Genomic DNA, 19,652 nt, shown 5'->3' on the forward strand with positions numbered 1-19,652 from the left:
GGCAGCGGCGACTCCGCAGCCCCCAGGGCCCCCGGCAGAGAGATGCTGGCATCTGCCACCGCCTCTTGCCCCATCTCAGTCTCTGGCGGCGGCTGCGTCTGGCGCCCTGCATCGCGGGCGTCGCGGCCCCGGGCTGGCCCCTATCCCCGTCACACGCCCCCACCTCCACCCCTTCCCGCGGTCCAGGCACGGCCGCCTGGCTGCACCCCGGGACGCGGCGTGGGGAAGGGGCCCCCCGGGAGGCGAGCGTGGGGCGAGAAGGGTGCCCCGGCAAGACCCGAGCACTGCCAGCAGAGGTGCTGGCTCTCGCTGGGTTCCGCCGCTTGCCCCCCCCCCTCACTGGAGCCCCCTCCCCTCCGTTCGCTGCACTGCGCTGGGCCTGGGTGGGGGCGCGTCGGAGCCGAGTAGTCTCCCTGGCATCCCGCCCCCACCTCCCTGTCTGGAAGCGCCCAACCCTAGGGCCTGGGACTCCCGCTCCCGCTCCCGTACTTGGGGTCACTCTCAGGGAGGGAGGGGGCTGTGGGAGCCCTGACGGCGTGGGGTGGGGGTTGTGCCGGGAGCACGGAGATGGAGGCGGAGGGCCAGGAGTGCGTGGATGGAGGGGCTGCAGCGCGGGTCCCCCGGGACGCCAGGGTCAACTCACCCATCTCCAGCCTGGTCTCAGCAGTGGAGGCAGCGGCGGCGGCGGCGGCGGCGGCGGCATCGTTGGCTCCGCGGCCCCGGAGCCCCAGGCTGGGAGATGCTGGCTTCCGCCGCAGCCTCTCGCCCCATCCCGGGATCCGGTGGCGGCTGCAGCGGGCTCCAGGCTTCCCGGGCATCGCCGGGCCCGGTCCCTATCCCCGCCTCACGCCCCCACCTCCACCCCTTCCCGCGGTCCGGGCACGGCCGCCTGGCTGCACCCCGGGCTGCGGCGCGGGGGAGGGGCCCCCCGGAAGCGCGCGTGGGGCGGGAAGTGTGCCGAGGTGACACCGGAGCGTAGCGAGCAAGGTGCTGGCTCCCGCTGGGTTCCGCGGCCTGGGCCCCCGCCCCACCCCCTACTCCCCACCGGAGCCCCCTCCCCTTCGTTCGCTGCGCCGCGCTGGGCGTGCGGGGGTGGGCGTCGGAGCTGTGGGTACCGTTGACAGTTAGGCCTCTGTGCGCACGCGCAGTGACTGCCTCTTCTGAAGTGCGCAAGCGCGCTTGTGTTTGGCGGTATTGCTTGCGGCGGGTTGCTGAGAAGTGGCAGCTACCCAAACGCGGATCCTCACTGCTGGGGTGTTGTAGCCAGGCGGGTTTGGCCTATCTCCGGCGCTAGTGTTGGGCTCGGGAGGTAGTGGAAAGGGAGGGCGGGGTGAAGTCTCTGTGGAGCCCGCAGGCTTCGCAATGAAGAGGGTTTCGGGGTTCGGGAGGGAGAAAGGCCCGTCGCCCTTGGGCTCCGCTTCTGGCTTGCCGAGGCAGGGCGGGGGCGTTGGGCAGAAGAATAATAGAATTGACAACTCGCTGCTGGGTTACCACGTCCGAGACAGAGATCTCAGAAAGATCCACAAGGCTGCCTGCGTGGGCAACGTAGCGCAAGTGCAGCAGATTCTGTTCTTGGGGGAAAATGGCGTGGATGATAGAGACAAGATGAACAGGTAATAGGGGCTTGGAGGCTGGCAGGGAGGAGGCGGGACGGACCTGGGAGAAGAGCACACCTGGCCTAGCTCTACCTGTGCGTCCGAGCCCTCCCTCGGGGATCTGGCTTCTCTTCCCTCCTGAGGTCCTGCTGCCCCTCGGTCGTGGGAACCCTACGTGGTCTAGCACCCAGGCCGACAGCGTGAGCGGCAAAAACAAAATCTTCAGCTGCCCTGGCACGTACACGTTAATTCCTGAATAGATCACTTGACTCTCAAGTTTGACGTGATTTACCCAAATTTCAATAGTAATACACACGAAATTAAGTGTCGGCAATGGGCTCATTTTTTTTTTTTTGGACTTTTTTTTTTTTTTGGACTTTTTATGTTTTTAATGGACTCATTTTCATACCATAATGCCATACATAGAAAAGTGCGTAATGGGAGAAATAATTCCTGTAATCAACTTCTGGGCTAGAAATTCTTGGGACAGAATCCAGTATCCAGTTTATGTCTGTGTACACTTAGGTATGTGTGCTATTTACTGAGGGACCTTGGAAGGACCTTTTGAAGTGGAAGATGGCTCTGAATAGGAGGACTCCTTTTTCTCAAAATGTGTACCCTTCCTGTATTTGTCAGTTTTAGGTAAAGCAAATGAAAGCATCCTGGTTTTAAGAATTTTGAACTACACAGGCTCTTCTTGTGATGTCATTAAGGAAATTTTTGGACTCACTGTCTTGTACATCCGAAACTGATAGAACACTGTATGTTAACGAACTGGAATTAACCTAAGAACTTATGTTTTTATATAAGAGGTAGATTTGCCCTTCCAGATATCCAAATGTACCTGAAATTTCCACAAATTATTCATTTACAAACAGCTGAAAAGACAGATAAAGGAGTGGTGCAGAGTAGAACATGACCAACGCTCAAATATACATAAGACTTTAGAATTTGATACTGGTGACCTTTCATATTAGTAGGAAAAGGCGAATTATTCGTAAGTAGTGGAAAAACAGCCGATTTGGAGAAAACTTGTTAGAATTTTATCTCCCTCAAATAGGTTCCAGATGGGATATAAATTTAAAAATTGTAATATGCAAAATAAGAAAAGTAACAGAAAAAACACCCACAAATGCCTCTTTACCCATCCTAAAAATGACTTGAAAAGCAAGACTTTCGGGGGGTGCCTGGGTGGCTCAGTCAGTTAAGCCTCTGACTCTTGATTTCGGCTCAGGTCATAATCTCAGGGGTTCGTGGGTTCAAGCCCTTCACCGAGCTCCCTGCTGTCAATGTGGAGCATGCTTGGGATTCTGTTTGGCCTCTCTCTCTCTCTTTCCCTCTCTCTCTCTCTCTCTGTCTCTCTATTTCTCTCTCAAAAAAAAAAAAATCGGGGCCCCTGGGTGGCTCAGTCGGTTGAGCGGTCTGACTTTGGCCCAGGTCATGATCCCGTGCTTTGTGGGTTCGAGCCCCGCTTCAGGCTCTGTGCTGACAGCTCAGATTCTGTGTCTCCCTCTCCCTCTGCCCCTCCCTTGCTTGCACGCTGTGTGTCTGTCTCCCAAAAATAAATAAATATTAAAAAAAAATTTAAATCAAGAATTCTGGAGATTGGTTTAGCAACATAAAAACCTAAAAGCCTCTATCAGAAAATAATATTATTAAAATAAAAGACAATGCACTTGCAAATATTTACAACATATTTGTATCAGACAACAGGATATATCTTGGTTTTACAGGGAAGTCTTTGAAATCAAAACAAAGAAAAAATCTGTAATTTGAAATCATGCAAAGTACTTCTTTGCATATCTACAAGGGACCAGTGGACATAGGGAAATATAGTGTCCCTGGGAAAAAAGAAATTTAAGTTAAAAAGGGACTGAAATACCGTTTTCCATCTACAACCTTTGTGAAAATAGAGTGATGGTGCTTACACTGCCGCTTAAAGTTTAAGTTGTTTTCGGCTTTCCAATAGACAATTTGGTGTAAGTACCACATTTAAAAAATATGTATTCCGGGGCGCCTGGGTGGCGCAGTCGGTTAAGCGTCCGACTACAGCCAGGTCACGATCTCGCGGTCCGTGAGTTTGAGCCCCGCGTCGGGCTCTGGGCTGATGGCTCAGAGCCTGGAGCCTGTTTCCGATTCTGTGTCTCCCTCTCTCTCTGCCCCTCCCCCGTTCATGCTCTGTCTCTCTCTGTCCCAAAAATAAATAAAAAACGTTGAAAAAAAAATTTAAAAAAAAATATGTATTCCTTTTACCCATCAATTTTATTTCTACTAAAATATCTTTGAGAAATCACTAGGGATAAATGACATACATTTTGCTTTTCTCAGCACTATTTAAAATAGCAATGTATTAAGAAGAACTCGTATAATGGCTTTTATAAGTAAATGGCATTACATCCATAAGATGGATATGTGATCATTGAAGGTGGCATAGATAATAGATATACACAGAGACGCAGAGCTGTGCTTTAGTTGATCCATCAAGTGAGAACAAAAATCAGTGTGATCATAGGTACACACAAGCAGACTATGGTTTTATGTTAAGCCCAAAAATGCACAAAATGTGATGACATTTGTGATTTCTGAACCTTTGTATTTACATGCATTTGTCTTTTCCTTCAAAGAAAATCTGTGCTTTCTACAGGAAAAGGTGTATAAAGGTCCTATTAAAAGTTTATTATCAACAGAAAGGGTTTATTATCGTTGAAGTAATCCTGGAGAAGAGCAAGAATATGAATCTTATATACATAAAAATAATTTCTCACTTTGTGTTACAAAATATTTTTGGATGTAAAATAAGAAAAATGAGTTAATTAAAATGTCTTTTGAGGATTGGCATATCTGGACAACTTTTGGCCTCTTCAGAAGTAAAGGGAGTATTTTTATTTGCACTTGCAGATTTTATTATGCATATATTAAGCATATACATATGTTTTCTGTTATAGGTAGCTTTATTACATGTAATAGGTAAATGATTTATATTAATCATGAAAATAAAATATATTAGTTGTGTGCTTATGAAAAGAAATAAGCCCTAGCAAATGTAAGTGATTATTTACTGTTTCAGAAGTATGCTTTCCTTTATATACCTTTTCTTTAAAACTATTGAACTCTCCAACTGTATTTATCCACTCTTTCCATCCGTTTATTTATCAACTAGAACCTGCACATATATTATATAGCGGACATGCTCTACCCAAGATCCTTTTGTTCTCAAAGACTTCATTTTGCACAGTATGAGCAGGATGAGAAATTTTACTGATTTATTTTCTAAAGATTTTATTTTTTTAAGTTTATTTATTTATTTATTTATTTATTTATTTATTTTTTGAGAGGGGTGGGGTGGGGGTGGGGGGTGGGGGGAATGGAGGGACAGGGAGAGAATGCCAAGCAGACCCCGTGCTGAAAGCAGGAACTTTTCCAATACACTTTTCAAAGAGTCCCAGCACGGGGCTTGAGCCAGTGAACATGAGCTCGTGACTTGAGCCCAAATCAAGAGCTGCACGCTTAACAGACTGAGCCACCCAGCAGGTGCCCCAGCTTTTATCTTGTTTACTTTATGTTTTAAGTGTTGTTTATTGTTGAGGGTGAAAGCATGAGCAGGGGGAGGGGGACAGGGAGAGGAGGGACAGAGCATCGAAAGCAGGCTCTGCACCAGATTTTATTTTTAAGTAATGTCTATACCCATCGTGGGGCGAATTTACAACCCTGAGATCAAGGTCCTATGCTCTACTGACTGAACCGGCAAGGCACCCCTAAGATGAGAAATTTTACACTGAAGTATTAGGACTTAATCTCAATGGAAGTTTTCCTCCTTCCTTTCAAAGTTTCTGAAGGTAGGAAATTGTAAAAGATAACCTTTACCTGCCCTTTTGAAATTTATGAGAGGAGTAAGTACTAATATTGATCATTGGAAATACTTGATTTTTGTACAATCTGTAGACCTCAATATTTAATAAAATGAGCTGTTCCTGGTCATTGGAATCCTGAGTTTCCTTTGGCTTAAACTTTCTTGAGAGGCAAAGTAAGAAGTCCTTAAAAATGTTTTCCTTTTGTTAATTTAGTCCTCTTTTCCTATAATGCTTTTCAGAACTAAAATGTATTTAAATGCCAATCATATGACTAGAACTGCAATAGACCTATTGTATATACCATCATTTCACATAATGGAAGGCACCAAGATTCTATGGTGTCCCACTATTTTATGTACCAATAAATTTTTTTTAAAGTCCTGCCAGTTACAGTTGTAAGACATTGTGAGTTATAAATTGCATTCCAATGTCAGAGATATTAAAATGTGACAAAATGAGCATCTTAGAATCATTGGAATGCAGTATTCTTGCTAATCCTTAAAACATGTCTGCAAAGTAGGTGTAATTGTATCAAGGTACCTAATTGAAGTGTTGTCTATGTAAAGCAGTAGTAATGGTAAAAATTATATTATCCAACAACTATTGAGATGTTATTTGTGCTAGGAAGTGTTCTAAATACTTGCATTAGATCCTCACTTAAGCATCACAACGAGGTCTTGTGAGATAACTACTATGTATTTTATTTTAATTTATTTTCTTTTATTTCGTTTCATTTTATTTTATTTTGTTATCTTTTTTTTTATTTTTTTAGTCATCTCTACACCTACCGTGGGGCTTCAAACTCACGACCCTGAGATCAAGAGTTACATGCTCGGGCCAGGTGACCCGAGACAACGACTATTTTTATCCCCTTTTGTTGAGGACATTGAGGATAAGTCTAAGCCATAACTAGTGAGTGGCAGAGTTAAACTAGGACTGAAACCCTAGTGGAGCTGAATCCCGAGGTCATACTCTTTCTCTTCAAACAGGCTGCTCTTTTATTAGTGTGAGGAGTCATCACTACTAAATATTGTACTTTCTCCGGAGGAAAACTGAATCTTTGTTTTGGAGGCATAGGAATAACATGCTACTTAATGTTTACAATTTCCTGAATTAACTGCATGTTTTGAGAGAGTGCACTATCATTTCCTAAAAAGTCCTCTCACTTTTTTAGGACTGCTCTCCATTTGGCCTGTGCCAATGGCCATCCAGAAGTGGTGACCCTCCTAGTAGAGAGGAAATGCCATCTTAACCTCTGTGATCATGAAAACAGGACAGCTCTCATGAAGGTGTGTAGTAGCAGCTATGTCTGCCTGAGATGGATTTGATGTCATTACTTAGAATGAAATGAACTTATTGCCTTGAAACAAAACGAATCGGTGAAACCTGTGGCATGCTTACTTTAAATTCTCTGTTTCTTGGCATATCACTGACAGGCCGTACAGTGCCAGGAAGAGAAATGTGTAAACATACTATTGGAAAATGGTGCCGATCCAAATATTAGGGATGTGAGTGGCAACACTGCTCTCCATTATGCGGCCTTTGGTGATAATATATCCATAATAGAGAAGCTGCTGCTATACAATGCGAATACTGAGGCAAGAAATAAGGTAAAGAACTAATTTATACATTATTTGAAATTATATATATATATATATATATATATATATATATATATATATATACATGAATATTTTACCCTCAAAATGTTTTATTTCACACACACACACACACACACTCACTCACTGAATTCTATCCATCAGGCCCTGTCATCATGGAAATAACTCCAATGCCAAGTCAGGGAGGGCTAGAAAAAGGTAGTGCCCACAGAAAGGTCAAAGTTGTATCTCCCAGCCACCCTTCCACCCCAGAAAGAAAATGTTTCCATTAGTGCCTATAAGTGGATGGTAGTCTCAGAGCCCATAAAGGACTAAAGGTCTAGTGAGGGGAGTGAGGTGATGATGGAGGCTGGGTGCTATGCAGGGGCTTAGGCAAGGGGTGCTGCTGGGGATAGGTGGGAGGAGGAATGGAGACCCAGACCCAGCAGGGAGAGCTTGGATGTGTGCAAGCGGGAGGAGAAAGCAACAGGTTGTAGGTGCTGGGCACTGCAGGCCCCGGTGCTCTGAAGATGAGGGCATTGGGGTCAGGTCATGTCTTGACATCCAGCAAGGCATCTACTTGTGTTGGTAGCCACTCGGCCAGCCATATGCCATGTTGGGGTGTCCCACTTCAGAGAGTAGCTCCCGCTCAACCTTGTGTAGCTCCTCAGCAGGGTTGTAGCTGTACATGGGGAGTAGATGATGGCCATACTTGCTGGCCCACCTGCCTTTTCTTTGACATGCATTACCTCTCACTGCTGAAGCCCCTGAAGGAACACCCTTGGTTGACACGGGTAGGGTCAATTTTACGTATTTGGAAGTTCAAGTATTCCCTGAATGAAACTATTTGGAAACAACTTATTTATCTAAGATTTCTTCTTTCTTTCTTTCTTTCTTTCGTTCGTTCTTTCTTTCTTCCTTCTTATTATTTTTTATTTGTTTTTGAGAGAGAGAGACAGAGACAGAACAAGAGTGGGAGAGGGGCAGAGAGAGAGAGAGGGAGACACAGAATTGGAAGCAGGCTCCAGGCTCCCAGCTGTCAGCACAGAGCCCAATGCAGGTCATGAACTCATGAGCCATGAGATCAAGACCTGAGTCGAAGTTGGATGCTCTACCAACTGAGCCACCTAGGCACCCCTAAGATTTCATTTTAAATAAGGATACTTCTAAGAAACATTAGAGAATACTGCTTTGTTTTATGTATTTATGGCAAATATTTATGAAAACAATATATTTGTTAAAGGTAAAACTTATTTTGTTTTCAAATATTTTTCCCCATCCAATTGTTTTTATTAGTGAAAAACAACACAGGAAAGCAAAATTTGCCCTAGGCTTTGTCTTAAAACTCAAAGAAAACAAATGCATTTTACAATAAAAAATATTGCTGCTGTTGACAAGTTCACATTTGATAAAAAAGTGATTTATAAAAATGGGATTTATCTTTTATTGGCCAAGGCTTAAGAGGAAAAAGGGGAAAGGAGGGAGCAGTAAGAACTAAGTGGGCCAATTTGGAAATTTGGCAAGTGAGAGAAAATAACAAGAAGAGGCTGTTTGTTTTATTATTTTTTTTTCCCTTCAGTTTATATGTTTAGTCAAGGAGTCTTCAATTTTCGAGGGGAATAATTGTTACTTAGGGAAAGAGTGAGTTGTAAACCTGCCTAGAGACCAAGTGTAGGAGGACTCAGAGGAGATCAGATTGGCAGTGAACAGGTGGTTGATGAAGTGGGCAAGGAGAGGAAAGAACAAATAATTAACTGTCATATAATCCTATTCTGGCAGAAACAGCCACTTAGATAAGAGTCTAAACTCTGTTCTGAAATCTAGAATATCTTGGTGGGAAGTAAGAAGTTTAAAAGTAATGAAATCAAGTTGCATTTTGTCTTTACATTTAGTCCCTGTTCTACCTCTGCTCAGGGAAATTAAAGGCAGTTTGATAAGTCATTCTTTTGGCTAAATCTTCAAATGATAGAGGGAGTTGGCCACATAGATGAGACTGATGTGATTGCTGCACCAGCTCTCACCTAGAATCGTGGTGGTGAATCCCAGTGCCCTGGGGAAGTTTCAATTTTTTTTTTACAAGCCTAAACTCTCCCCTGAAGAGTTTGAGTAAATCTAGTAACATGTATACATAGACATGGATATTTAGAAATATTTTTTTTTGAGACTGTGCTACAACTCTTGGTTAAGAACTACTGGGGTGTGTGGGTGGCTCAGTCGGTTAAGCGTCTGACTTCAGGCTCAGGTCATCATCTCACGGTTCACAAGTTCTAGCCCCGTGTTGGGCTCTGTGCTGACAGCTTAGACAGAGCCTGGGGCCTGCTTCATATTCTGTAGTCTCCCTCTCTTTTTGCCCCTCCCCTGCTCGTGCTCTTTCTCTCTCTTTCACAAATAAGTGGACATTTAAAAAAGAAAAAAAAAAGCTAACTACTGAAGGGAGGGGTACCCGGGTTGTTCGGTTGATTAAACATCCGACTTCCACTCAGGTTGTGATCTCATGGTTTGTGAGTTTGAGCCCCACATTGGGCTCTGCACTGATGGTGCAGAGACACATGAGTCTCTCTCCCTGCCCCTCCCCCACTCGCTCACACTTGCTCTCTCTCTCTCTCTCTCTCTCTCTCTCATATTCATAGCCATTTGGTTATTACAAGCAGTGTTTTCATGATTGCAATAGGAGAAAATCTTGAATCTTTTTTATTAGTTGAAGTTATGTGACAGACTGTCTTATGATGTCTGTTAAGTTCATATAGCCCTGGCATAATCCAAATGGTAGTTTTAAACATGGAAATGTAGTTAGTGACAATAGAGTTGGGAATTGTTTTAATAATTTAGTTTCAGCATAGTTGTGAACTAATTTGTCTATTTAACAGTCTGGGAGAATTAAACACAGATAGATTGCAATTTTAATAAGCGTTGGAAAAAATCTTAAAGTGGGTGTTACGAGTCTTTTTGTTGTGATTCTTTTAGACAGAGAGAGTGTGAGTGGGGGAGAGGGGCAGAGGGAGAGAGGGAGAACCTCAAGCAGGCTCCAAGCTCAGTGCCAAGCCTGATGCAGGACTCAGGCCCACAACCCTGGAATCATGACCTGACCTGAAGTCAAGCGTCAGATGCTCAATTGACTAAGCCACCCAGGCTCCCCTCTTATGAGTCTGAAAAGCAATTTTTATTACATGTTGGGGCCTAAGTGTTTGGTAAAACGTGATACTGATACTTCAGGAAAGATTTACATACAAATATTTACTTTATGCATAACCAAAATACCCATGGGCTATTGACTAAATTTGGCCCCTGGATGTGTTTAGTTTCCTCCATAAATTGAGTCAACGTTACAAATTATGGCACTCATGCAGAAATCTGGATTTCAGACTTTTCTTATAGAATTATACCTGTTACTTTGAGCCCATACTACTGTTTGGTATGCATTCCAGTGGCTGCCTTTTTATATGAGGCGAGTGTGTCTCCAGTTTGCTACTGTCCCCACTTAGGTTCTTCACTTACTCGAGTCACCTACTTTGCCTCCATAAGCATTGCGTTTGCAATTACTGTTTTATGATCTATCTATCTATATACATATACATATACAAACACATATACATATATATACGTATATACATATATACATATATACGTATATATGTACATATATACATATGTACGTATATATGTATGTATCTAAGCTACCAGGCGCCTGAGCTACCCAGGCGCCTCTGTTTTATGGTCTATTTTGATAAAGATTTCAAGGTTTTCAAGGCAATCCATATTGATTTCTAATATATATTTTGTATTTTATGTTAATGTCTTCGGAATAGGATTGAATTTTCCAAGTTAGACTTTCTAAGTTGTTTTTGTATTGTATTTATTTTTTTAATGTTTATTGATTTTTGAAGGAGAGAGAGCACGTGCATGAGTGGGGGAGGGGCAGAGAGAAAGGGAGACACAGAATCCCAAGCAGGCTCCAGGCTGAGCTGTCAGCATAGAGCCCAATGCAGGGCTTGAACTCACAAACCATGACATCATGACCTGAGCCAAAGTCGGCCTTTTAACTGACTGAGCCACCCAGGTGCCCCATAAGTTAGTTTGAAAACAAGACACTTTTTCCTTCTGTGTACTGTAAATCATCGTATTCCTGGGGCGCCTGGGTGGCTCAGTCGGTTGAGCGTCCGACTTCGGCTCAGGTCATGATCTCGCGGTCTGTGAGTTCGAGCCCCGTGTGGGGCTCTGTGCTGACAGCTCAGAGCCTGTAGCCTGCTTTGGATTCTGTGTCTCCCTCTCTCTCTGCCCCTTGCCCGCTCATGCTCTGTCTCTCTCTCTCTCTGTCAAAAATAAATAAACATTAACAGAAACAAAATTTGAATAATCGTATTCCTATTGGAATATTTGCAAACCGTATTACATTAATCATGGTTACAGTTGAATAGGTTATGCCTATTGCAGGCAATATTCTCTTTCTCCTCATCATTGTTCCCTAAAAATGCAAATAATGTAGTCACTTTCATTATGCTAAAAATGATCTGTAGAAACCAGTGTTTGAATTTTTATTGATAAGCCATTATATTTTTATTTCCGATTTATATTTTGCCTAAAATATAAAGTAAGTAGATGGGGCGCCTGGGTGGCTCAGTCGGTTAAGCGGCCGACTTCGGCTCAGGTCATGATCTCGCGGTCCGTGAGTTGGAGCCCCGCGTCGGGCTCTGTGCTGACAGCTCAGAGCCTGGATCCTGTTTCAGATTCTGTGTCTCCCTCTCTCTGACCCTCCCCCGTTCATGCTCTGTCTCTCTCTGTCTCAAAAATAAATAAAAACGTTAAAAAAATTAAAAAAAAATAAAGTAGGTAGCTATTCCAGTGGAAACTGGAATACCACTAGGATACAAACAGTTTTTTTTTAGAAGTAGATATGCATTAGGGTCCCAGGATTATTATAATTGAGAATAAAATTTCATATTGAGCTTCCTAACAGTTAAGATAAAACTTTAGCATTTTATAATAGGAGAAAGCCCATGGGCTATTTAATGTTAAGGAATCAAAGTCCATTTGAAGCTTATCTCTTGGAGTTCTGAGCCCATCTCCTTAGTGACCCATTTGGAGCAGGAATGCCTTACGTTGACATCTCGGATGTCAGTAGATCCTGATACCACTGACAGAAGACAAGCAAGTTTGTATAACTTGGGGAAAAGCTTCACCTTTATCGGAAAGCTCTCCAAACTATATCCCTGAAACTCTGATTCCTCAAATGTGAATGTTTGCCACAAAAAGGATTGTCAAATGGGGATTGAGCAGATTTAAATGGATTTCTATAATGCCAGACATATAATGCAGTTTTATAATATTTCTCAAACATAGGTGATCATGAAATCTTTCCATTGGGACATAGTACTTACCTTCTGGCAAAGTATGTATTGTTTGGAAGATAATTTAAGAAACACAACTCCAAAGATCATCATTTAGGTTATTAGTTCAGTAAAAGTACTTAAAGCATTTACTGCTGTGTTTTGGAGTTTGGAGATATAGAGATAAGAAATAGCCCCTGCTCTCAAGAAGCTCTTGGTTTAGACAGGGAACAATAACTACAGTATACCATCATAAGTACTGTGATAGAAGCAACGATCTTGGAACCAGTCAGTGTTTGAAGTGAGTTTGGGAGAATGACTGCATATAATCTGTTGAAGAAGGTGGAGGAGGGCTATTTTATCAAAAACAATTTTTAATGTGTATTTCTTTTTGAGAGAGAGAGAGAGAGAGCGAGGGCAGAGAGAGAGGGGGGGAGACACAGAATCTGGAACAGGCTCCAGGCCGTGCGCGGTCAGCATAGAGCACAATGCAGGGATCGAACTCACAAACCCTGAGATCATGACCTGAGCTGCAGTTGGTCACCTAACCAACTGAGCCACCCAGGTGCCCCAGTGGAGGAGGGCTATTTTAAAGAGGAGCAGCAGCAAGTGAAAGCACAGGGGTGGGAAGGAAGAGGCCATTTTTTATTTACTTTTTGTATTATATGTTTAAGTTTAGAGGATCTTTTGTATGTTTTAAAATTCCGTATGGAAAGGTGTAATTTTGTAAATTCTAAATTGTTTTTGCTCTTTTACAGGATAACTTCACACCACTTCTAGTTGCTGTAAATGAAAACAAACAGCAAATAGTGGAAGTTTTAGTAGAAAAGGCAGCAAATATACATGCAGAGGATAAATCAAAAAGGTGCGGTAGTTTTCTTTTAAACCTTAGTATGGTTCTAGAGTGGTAATAATTTTTCAAGTCAGGAAGATTAACTTCAGAAGAAGAAGATTAATTTATAATTATATAGTGAAAACTGTCAACACATCACCAGTTAGGCAGAAAGCAATTATTCTGACTGGGCCACATGAAGAACAGGGTATAGCAGAATTCATATTCCTTGATGATGTTGACTCGTGTCATTTGCAGTGTTTATTTTTAAGCAGGTTCCATGCTCGGCCTGGAGTCCAACGCTGGGCCTGAACTCATGACTCTGAGATCAAGACCCGAGCTGAGGTCAGGAGTCTGATGCTCAACCAACTGAGTCCCCCAGTTGCTCCTGCAGTGGGTTTTTCTGTTTGTGTGTTTGTTTTTTCTGCCACATGATTTTGTGTTAACTAAAGGGATTTCATATTAGTTTTATAAAGGGTGGACTCTCAGCTCTTAATTTACTTTATGACACAATATTGGCCTTCTTAACCCTTTTATGGTATTGTTTTAAACTTCTACTTCATAGAGGCACCTGGGTGGCTCAGTTAGGTAAGTAAGCATCCAACTTTGGCTCAGGTGATCATCTCATGGTTCGTGGGTTGAACCCCACATCAGGCTCTGTGCTGACAGTGCAGAGCCTGCTTCAGATTCTCAATCTCTCTCTCTGTCTCTCTATCTCTCTCTCTCTGCCTCTGCCCCTTGCCCACATTCTCGCGTGCACTCTCTCTCTTTCTCAAAATAAATCGTAAATAAACTTAAAACAAAAAGAACTTCTACTTCATATAGATTTTTCCTTCAAAGATGTATATTGGGGTGCCTGGGTGGCTCATTTGGTTAAGTCTATGACTTTGGCTGTGGTCATGGTGTCATGGTTCGTGGGTTCGAGCCCCACGTCGGGCTCTGAGCTGACGGCTCGGAGCCTGGAGCTGCTTTGGATTCTGTGTATCCCTCTCTCTCTCTCCCTCTCCCTTGCTTGAGCTCTGTCTCTCAAAAGCAAATAAATGTTTAAAAAAAGATGCGTATTAAATATAAATAGGAGTTGTTTTGTCTTTTGGATGACACTTTTCTTTAAATTGCTTTTTTTTTCTTTTTTGAGGAATACTGATGTCGTTAGGTGATCTCTAAGTGATGATTAATTGCTATTACCAGGTCTCATCAGGTTTTACCCTTTTTCATGTCCAGTATATGTATTTTTGATTTTATTTTTAATTGGTAGGAGTAGAAAGATGAAAGATAACTTTAACTGAATAGACGTTTCCTTTAATGAGGATAAGTTATAGGTGGGTGATAAAGAAGGAAGAGATGTGCTTTAGATTCACACAAGACTAGGTTGATTCATAGCTTTCCTACTGGCTAGGTGTTGTGACCTTGGGAGAGTTACGTATCATCACTAGATATGTTTCCTGATATGAAAAGGATGATGATAATATATCCTTCAAGGGTGGTTGTGCGTAAATAATATTTTATATACATAGCATTTAACTTAGTGCCTACCATACGCTTATCAGCATTGTTAACTATAATTATGCCTATTTTGTTAGCATTCGCATTAAAATATTATCATTTTAAGCCTGCAGAGAGTTTCTATACTTACGTGACCTCTAGATGGCTTTGAAGTGCACTGTATCAGATTAAGGAAGACATGGGGAATTCGTTTTTAAAATCTTTACCTATTCGGATAAGTGACCTCAGCATAGTTTCTTGTTTATCAAAGGACTTTAAATTAGCAACTCTATAATACATCCCCCAAGTGGGACAAGAAGCTTCCTTTTTGTCCCTTCATTTTAGCCTTGGAGATCATTTACAAAGATGAACACTGAAACATGTAAATGGTCGATTCTGAACAGATAGGCAAGATATTAACCTGATAAAGTGTATCAAATTAGCTGTTTAAACAACTCTAGGTTCCTAAGAGTGAAGTTATCTCTGTTAGTTTAGAACAGCCTTCATGCTTGCTGTAAATTATGACTCAACAAATGTAGTCAGGCTTCTTCTTCAGCAAGGTATTGACCCTTTTCCTCAAGATGTATATGGATGGGCTGCAGATGAATATGCTTATATTAAGGGTTTTAATCTGTAAGTGTTTGTATTAAAATGCTAGTTATTACTAAACTGAGGTTTAAAATAATTTAACTGTTATCTTCGTATGTAACAGATGGGATTTCGTAGTTTGGTCAGGCAGTTTTGGAATGGCAGTCGGCTAGTCCACAACATGAGCCAGAAATCAAGCAAAGCACTAGACTAGTTGGAAGTAGGAATGTGTGCAGGATTCTTTATCTCAGGACTTTTGAGACCTTTGTCCTCCAGGATTATGCATTTCATTTCAAGTATAACCCCTCTGCATGGGGCACAAATAATGTTACATCTCTGTGTTTTCTAACTAGTAACCTGGGTCTTGAAATGTTCAGTTTTGTAGAAGACCCTATACTTTCCTTTGAGGGCTATCTCCTGTACTCTGTCCCTTGAATTTTCCAAGAACCTAAGGAGCACCCTAAGACCAAAGAGACAGTCCTCTTTCACAAGTCATTTGGAGGGGACAAAAGGGCATCTGATCATTCTACAGTTTGGTTTGATTCTGTTTCTGCGGCATTGCTGTTGAAACTGGTGCTGCAGTCTGGTCGTGATTGACCTTTGCTCCCAGGATTCCCTGGCTGATCCAGATTTTCCAGTCTTCATGGTGATCCACACTTAGATTTCAAAGTTACAAAGTTTCTTTTGTTCACTGCACATGCACATATGCTCAGCAGCTATCCCAAAGCACCAGCACCCTGTTGGGGCAGCTGGGCCTCCTGGCTTTTGCCATACACCCCTGTCCCTCCACGCTCAAAGACCTTATGTGGAACCCATACCTTAGCCTAGACTTTCCTTATGAGTTACCCTTTGAGGATCTTGTTTGTCTTTTTTTGGCCAGAAGATGTTAGTTGGGACCATTTTAAGCTGTCAGAGAGGTTCAAATGATGCTGCAGGAAGAGATCGGACTTCCCTTTCTCCTTTGTTAGTAGATCTGTACACCTGCCTTTTTTTTTTTAAAGTAGGCTCCATGCCCAGCGTGGAGTCCACCATGGGGCTCGAACTCACGAGCCTGAGATCAAGACCCAAGCTGAGATCAAGAGTTGGATGCCCAACGGACTGAGCCACTCAGGTGCCCCTGGACCACCGCTTTAAATCCTGTGGAGTATCTTTTCTGAGGTCATGGAAGGTCTCATCTTGCCCTTCCCAGAGTAAAGAGCATCACCTAAGAGGCCATGGCCTGACAGGCCATGTTTTGGGTATAATATCTCATTAAATCCTCTTATCAACCTTGTAAACTAAGGCAGTCATTTCCCTTGTTTTATAGAGGGAGATTTTGAGCCAAAGAGAAGTGGCTTCTCCAAGAACAAATAGCTATAGGTTATAGAGCTAGGACTTCTGAGTTCCAAACACTTTCCATTCTGGCAAGCGAATTCTAATTATTCTCATTACTATTTGATGTGTATTTACTTTTGATAGAGGGAGATGGAGTATGAGCTGGGGTGGGGGGTGGTTGCAGAGAGAGAGGGAGACACAGAATCCAAAGCTGGCTCCAGGCTCTGCGCTATCAGCACAGAGCCCGACGTGGGGCTCAAAGCCATAAACTGTGAGATCGTGACCTGAGCTAACGTTGGGCGCTTACCTACCCAGGTGCCCCGGGCAAGCTAGTTCTAATTTACTAAGCTAGAATGCCCTCAATTCATGACTGGCTCATCTTCCTGTTTTTTTCTTCTTTAAGTACAGACTTAATGAAAAGCTTCTAGAATGTACAAATTTGAAGTATATGGGGTAATTCAAGTTTTGGTATTTGCTCTGGTATTATTTGAAATACTCTAAGAATTTGATGTATTTGGTAAATGTTTTTCATGTCAGCATTAAGATAGTAATATTATTTATCACCCTTTTTTATACATAGCAGTTACGAAATAATTTGCCACCATAAAGAAGAAATCATGCTTAAAACTTCTTTGCAAAATAGCAATCCAGGTAAGACTTTACATAGTGAATTGCTCTTGGTGGTCCTAACACAGGTAAAGTCAGAGTAAGGGTGTTTTGGTAATGAAAGAACAATGAAGAAAAGAACACCAATGTGTAAATTGCATGTGTATTTATTTTCTTTCTTAATTTCTTTCCTTAGAGTCTAATGTTCAGAATGATTTAAGAAGTTAACTGTAGGTAATTGAAAATATGAGGCAGTATTATCTGAGAAGAAATTCATTATTTTAGTCATGACTCCTAAAATACCGTGTGACCTCTTTGTGTAATAAATACGAAAATGCTTTGTTAACTGTGTATTTAATTTTGAGAGAGAGAGAGAGAGAGAGAGAGAGAGAGAGAGCAGGAGTGGGGCAGAGGGAGGTAGACAGAGGATCCAAAGCAGGCTCCACCACTGACAGCAGAGAGACCAATGTGCGGCTCGAACTCGTGAGCTGCGAGATCACGACCTGAGCCAAGGTCAGATGCTTCACCAACTGAGCCATCCAGGTGCCCAGAGGAAAAAAGATTTTTAAGTTAGTATGTTTTATGTTTCCTCCATAAACATATTATAACAAATTGCACTTGCTATAAAAATGGATCTTTTATAAAATGTTTACAAATGGATTATATTTAGTAAATATTGTTACCTAGTGATTTGTCTCATTAAAAAATGAACCAGCCCTAAAACTGGGAATTCTACAGTACTTTCCTGGTACCATAAACAAATGGCAAATCATAAGAACTGCAAAACTTAGCTAGTGTGCAGCAATGCCAATGAGATTGTTTTTTACAGATAGCTGCCAGTAGTACCGAAGAAAAGCAATGCCCTGTTGAGAGGCATAAGTTATTTCACATATTGTATCAACAAGGTCTCACCATTATCAACTTCACTCCTCATAAATCAAAACAGAAAGAGAGGGGTGCTTGGGTGGCTGCGCCAGTTAGGTGTCCAACTCTTGATTTCAGCTCAGGTCATCATCATCTCACAGTTGGTGAGTTGGAGTCCTGTGTCAGATTTCTCTGTCGGGCTCTTTGCTGACAGCTCAGAGCCTGTGTGGCATTTTCCCTTTTCCTTCTCTCTCTGCCCCTCCCCTGTACATGTATGCTCTGTCTCTCTCAAAATAAATAAATATTTAAAAACAACAACAACAACAACAAATCCAGAATGAGATATGTTGACTTCATTAGAACAATGTTTTCTTCTGTTTCTTGGAGAATTGTCATGACACTGTAATTTTGTTAGAATCAGATACTCCGTTGCCATTAGTCAAGATTTTATCTTCATAAGTATTCAAGTAGGGCAACTTGGGCTCCAGGAATTATAATAAAAGCACAAAGATGTTTCACAATCACACACACACACACACACACACACACACACACACACACATGCTACTGTTGCTCCCTAGTTGTGGCACCTAGTGCACTGTACAATCTGAAAAGTAGGAAGAAAGCTTTAACTTGGTAGACTGTTACCAAAGACCTTCTGTAAGTCAGTTTTGGAAGTTACATGAAAGGCAAAGATCGAGCGGACAGCGTTTGGATCATGAAGGTGCTCATAACAGAATAGAGCTATCCCTGCGGTTTTTGAAACAGAAAAGTTTCTGTGGTTTTTAAAAATAATTTTCAAAGGAAGCATTTTTATTCACGCCCATTTGTTCACTTCACAAGTCACTCTTAAGTGCCTTTTAGCTACTAAGTGTTACCCCGTTGTAGAATACAAACATTCAAAAACCAGTCTCTGCACCCGAGGAGTTTGTTGTTATCCCTGTCATTTGTATTATTTACTCTCTTTAGTGCTAACTAGGTGCCAGAGTCTCGTGGAGCTTATAATTATCATTGTTACTTTGTATTGGCATTTGTTCCAGTTACCGTAAGTTCATGGTGAGGAATCAGAGTTTTCAAAGACTGGGTAGAATCTACGGTAAGCATGCAGGGTGAGTAGTTCAGTTTGCCAGGTAGAGAGGCGGAATGACAATGTTTGGCAGGACCAACATTTGTATGGTTGACAATGTTTGTAAAGTGTCACGATTACGTGTTTGGCGGAGTACACAGCAGTGCAGAGGCGAAGGTGTACGAGTGAACTTAGCAGGATTTATGAGCAGTTGGGTTTTGCTGGTAGAAAACGTGTGCTATGGGAATGGTTGGGAATGAGGTGAATACCTAGGTAAGACAAGCTTATGGAAGTTTGTTAGTGCTATAGAAAGGAGTAGATCTTACCCGATGGGCCTTGGGAAGTTTCTTCGGTAGAATGCTTTTAGCGGCAAATAATAGGTGACTTCTAACAGTGACGAAAACAGTAGGAACCAGAAATGTTTTGATGGTTCGGTGATGTCATCAGGATCCCAGTCGTCTCTTGTTCATTTTGGAGTTGGTGGTGTTTTTATTTCTCCTTTCCGGGGTGGCTAATTAGCAACTGCTCCAGG

General features: G+C 42.3%; 1 protein-coding gene across 7 annotated transcripts in view; it reads left to right on the forward strand.

Moving 5' to 3' along the window:
• The first annotated feature begins 1,346 nt into the window (after window positions 1–1,346).
• The window catches only part of LOC131490564 (ankyrin repeat domain-containing protein 26-like), a 246,121-nt gene continuing 227,815 nt past the window's right edge, over window positions 1,347–19,652 (forward strand). For 6 of the 7 annotated variants that reach the window (XM_058693065.1, XM_058693068.1, XM_058693066.1 and 3 more), the window contains exons 1-5: window positions 1,347–1,613; window positions 6,621–6,735; window positions 6,883–7,056; window positions 13,127–13,233; window positions 17,165–17,235. In XM_058693065.1, the coding sequence (XP_058549048.1) occupies window positions 1,363–1,613; window positions 6,621–6,735; window positions 6,883–7,056; window positions 13,127–13,233; window positions 17,165–17,235 (718 nt within the window). In that variant the 5' untranslated portion in view covers window positions 1,347–1,362. The remainder of the gene's footprint in view (window positions 1,614–6,620; window positions 6,736–6,882; window positions 7,057–13,126; window positions 13,234–17,164; window positions 17,236–19,652) is intronic. The other variant, XM_058693067.1, reaches the window with a different exon arrangement.

This window comes from Neofelis nebulosa, chromosome 11 (assembly GCF_028018385.1).
Source record: "Neofelis nebulosa isolate mNeoNeb1 chromosome 11, mNeoNeb1.pri, whole genome shotgun sequence".
NCBI lineage: Eukaryota > Metazoa > Chordata > Mammalia > Carnivora > Felidae > Neofelis > Neofelis nebulosa.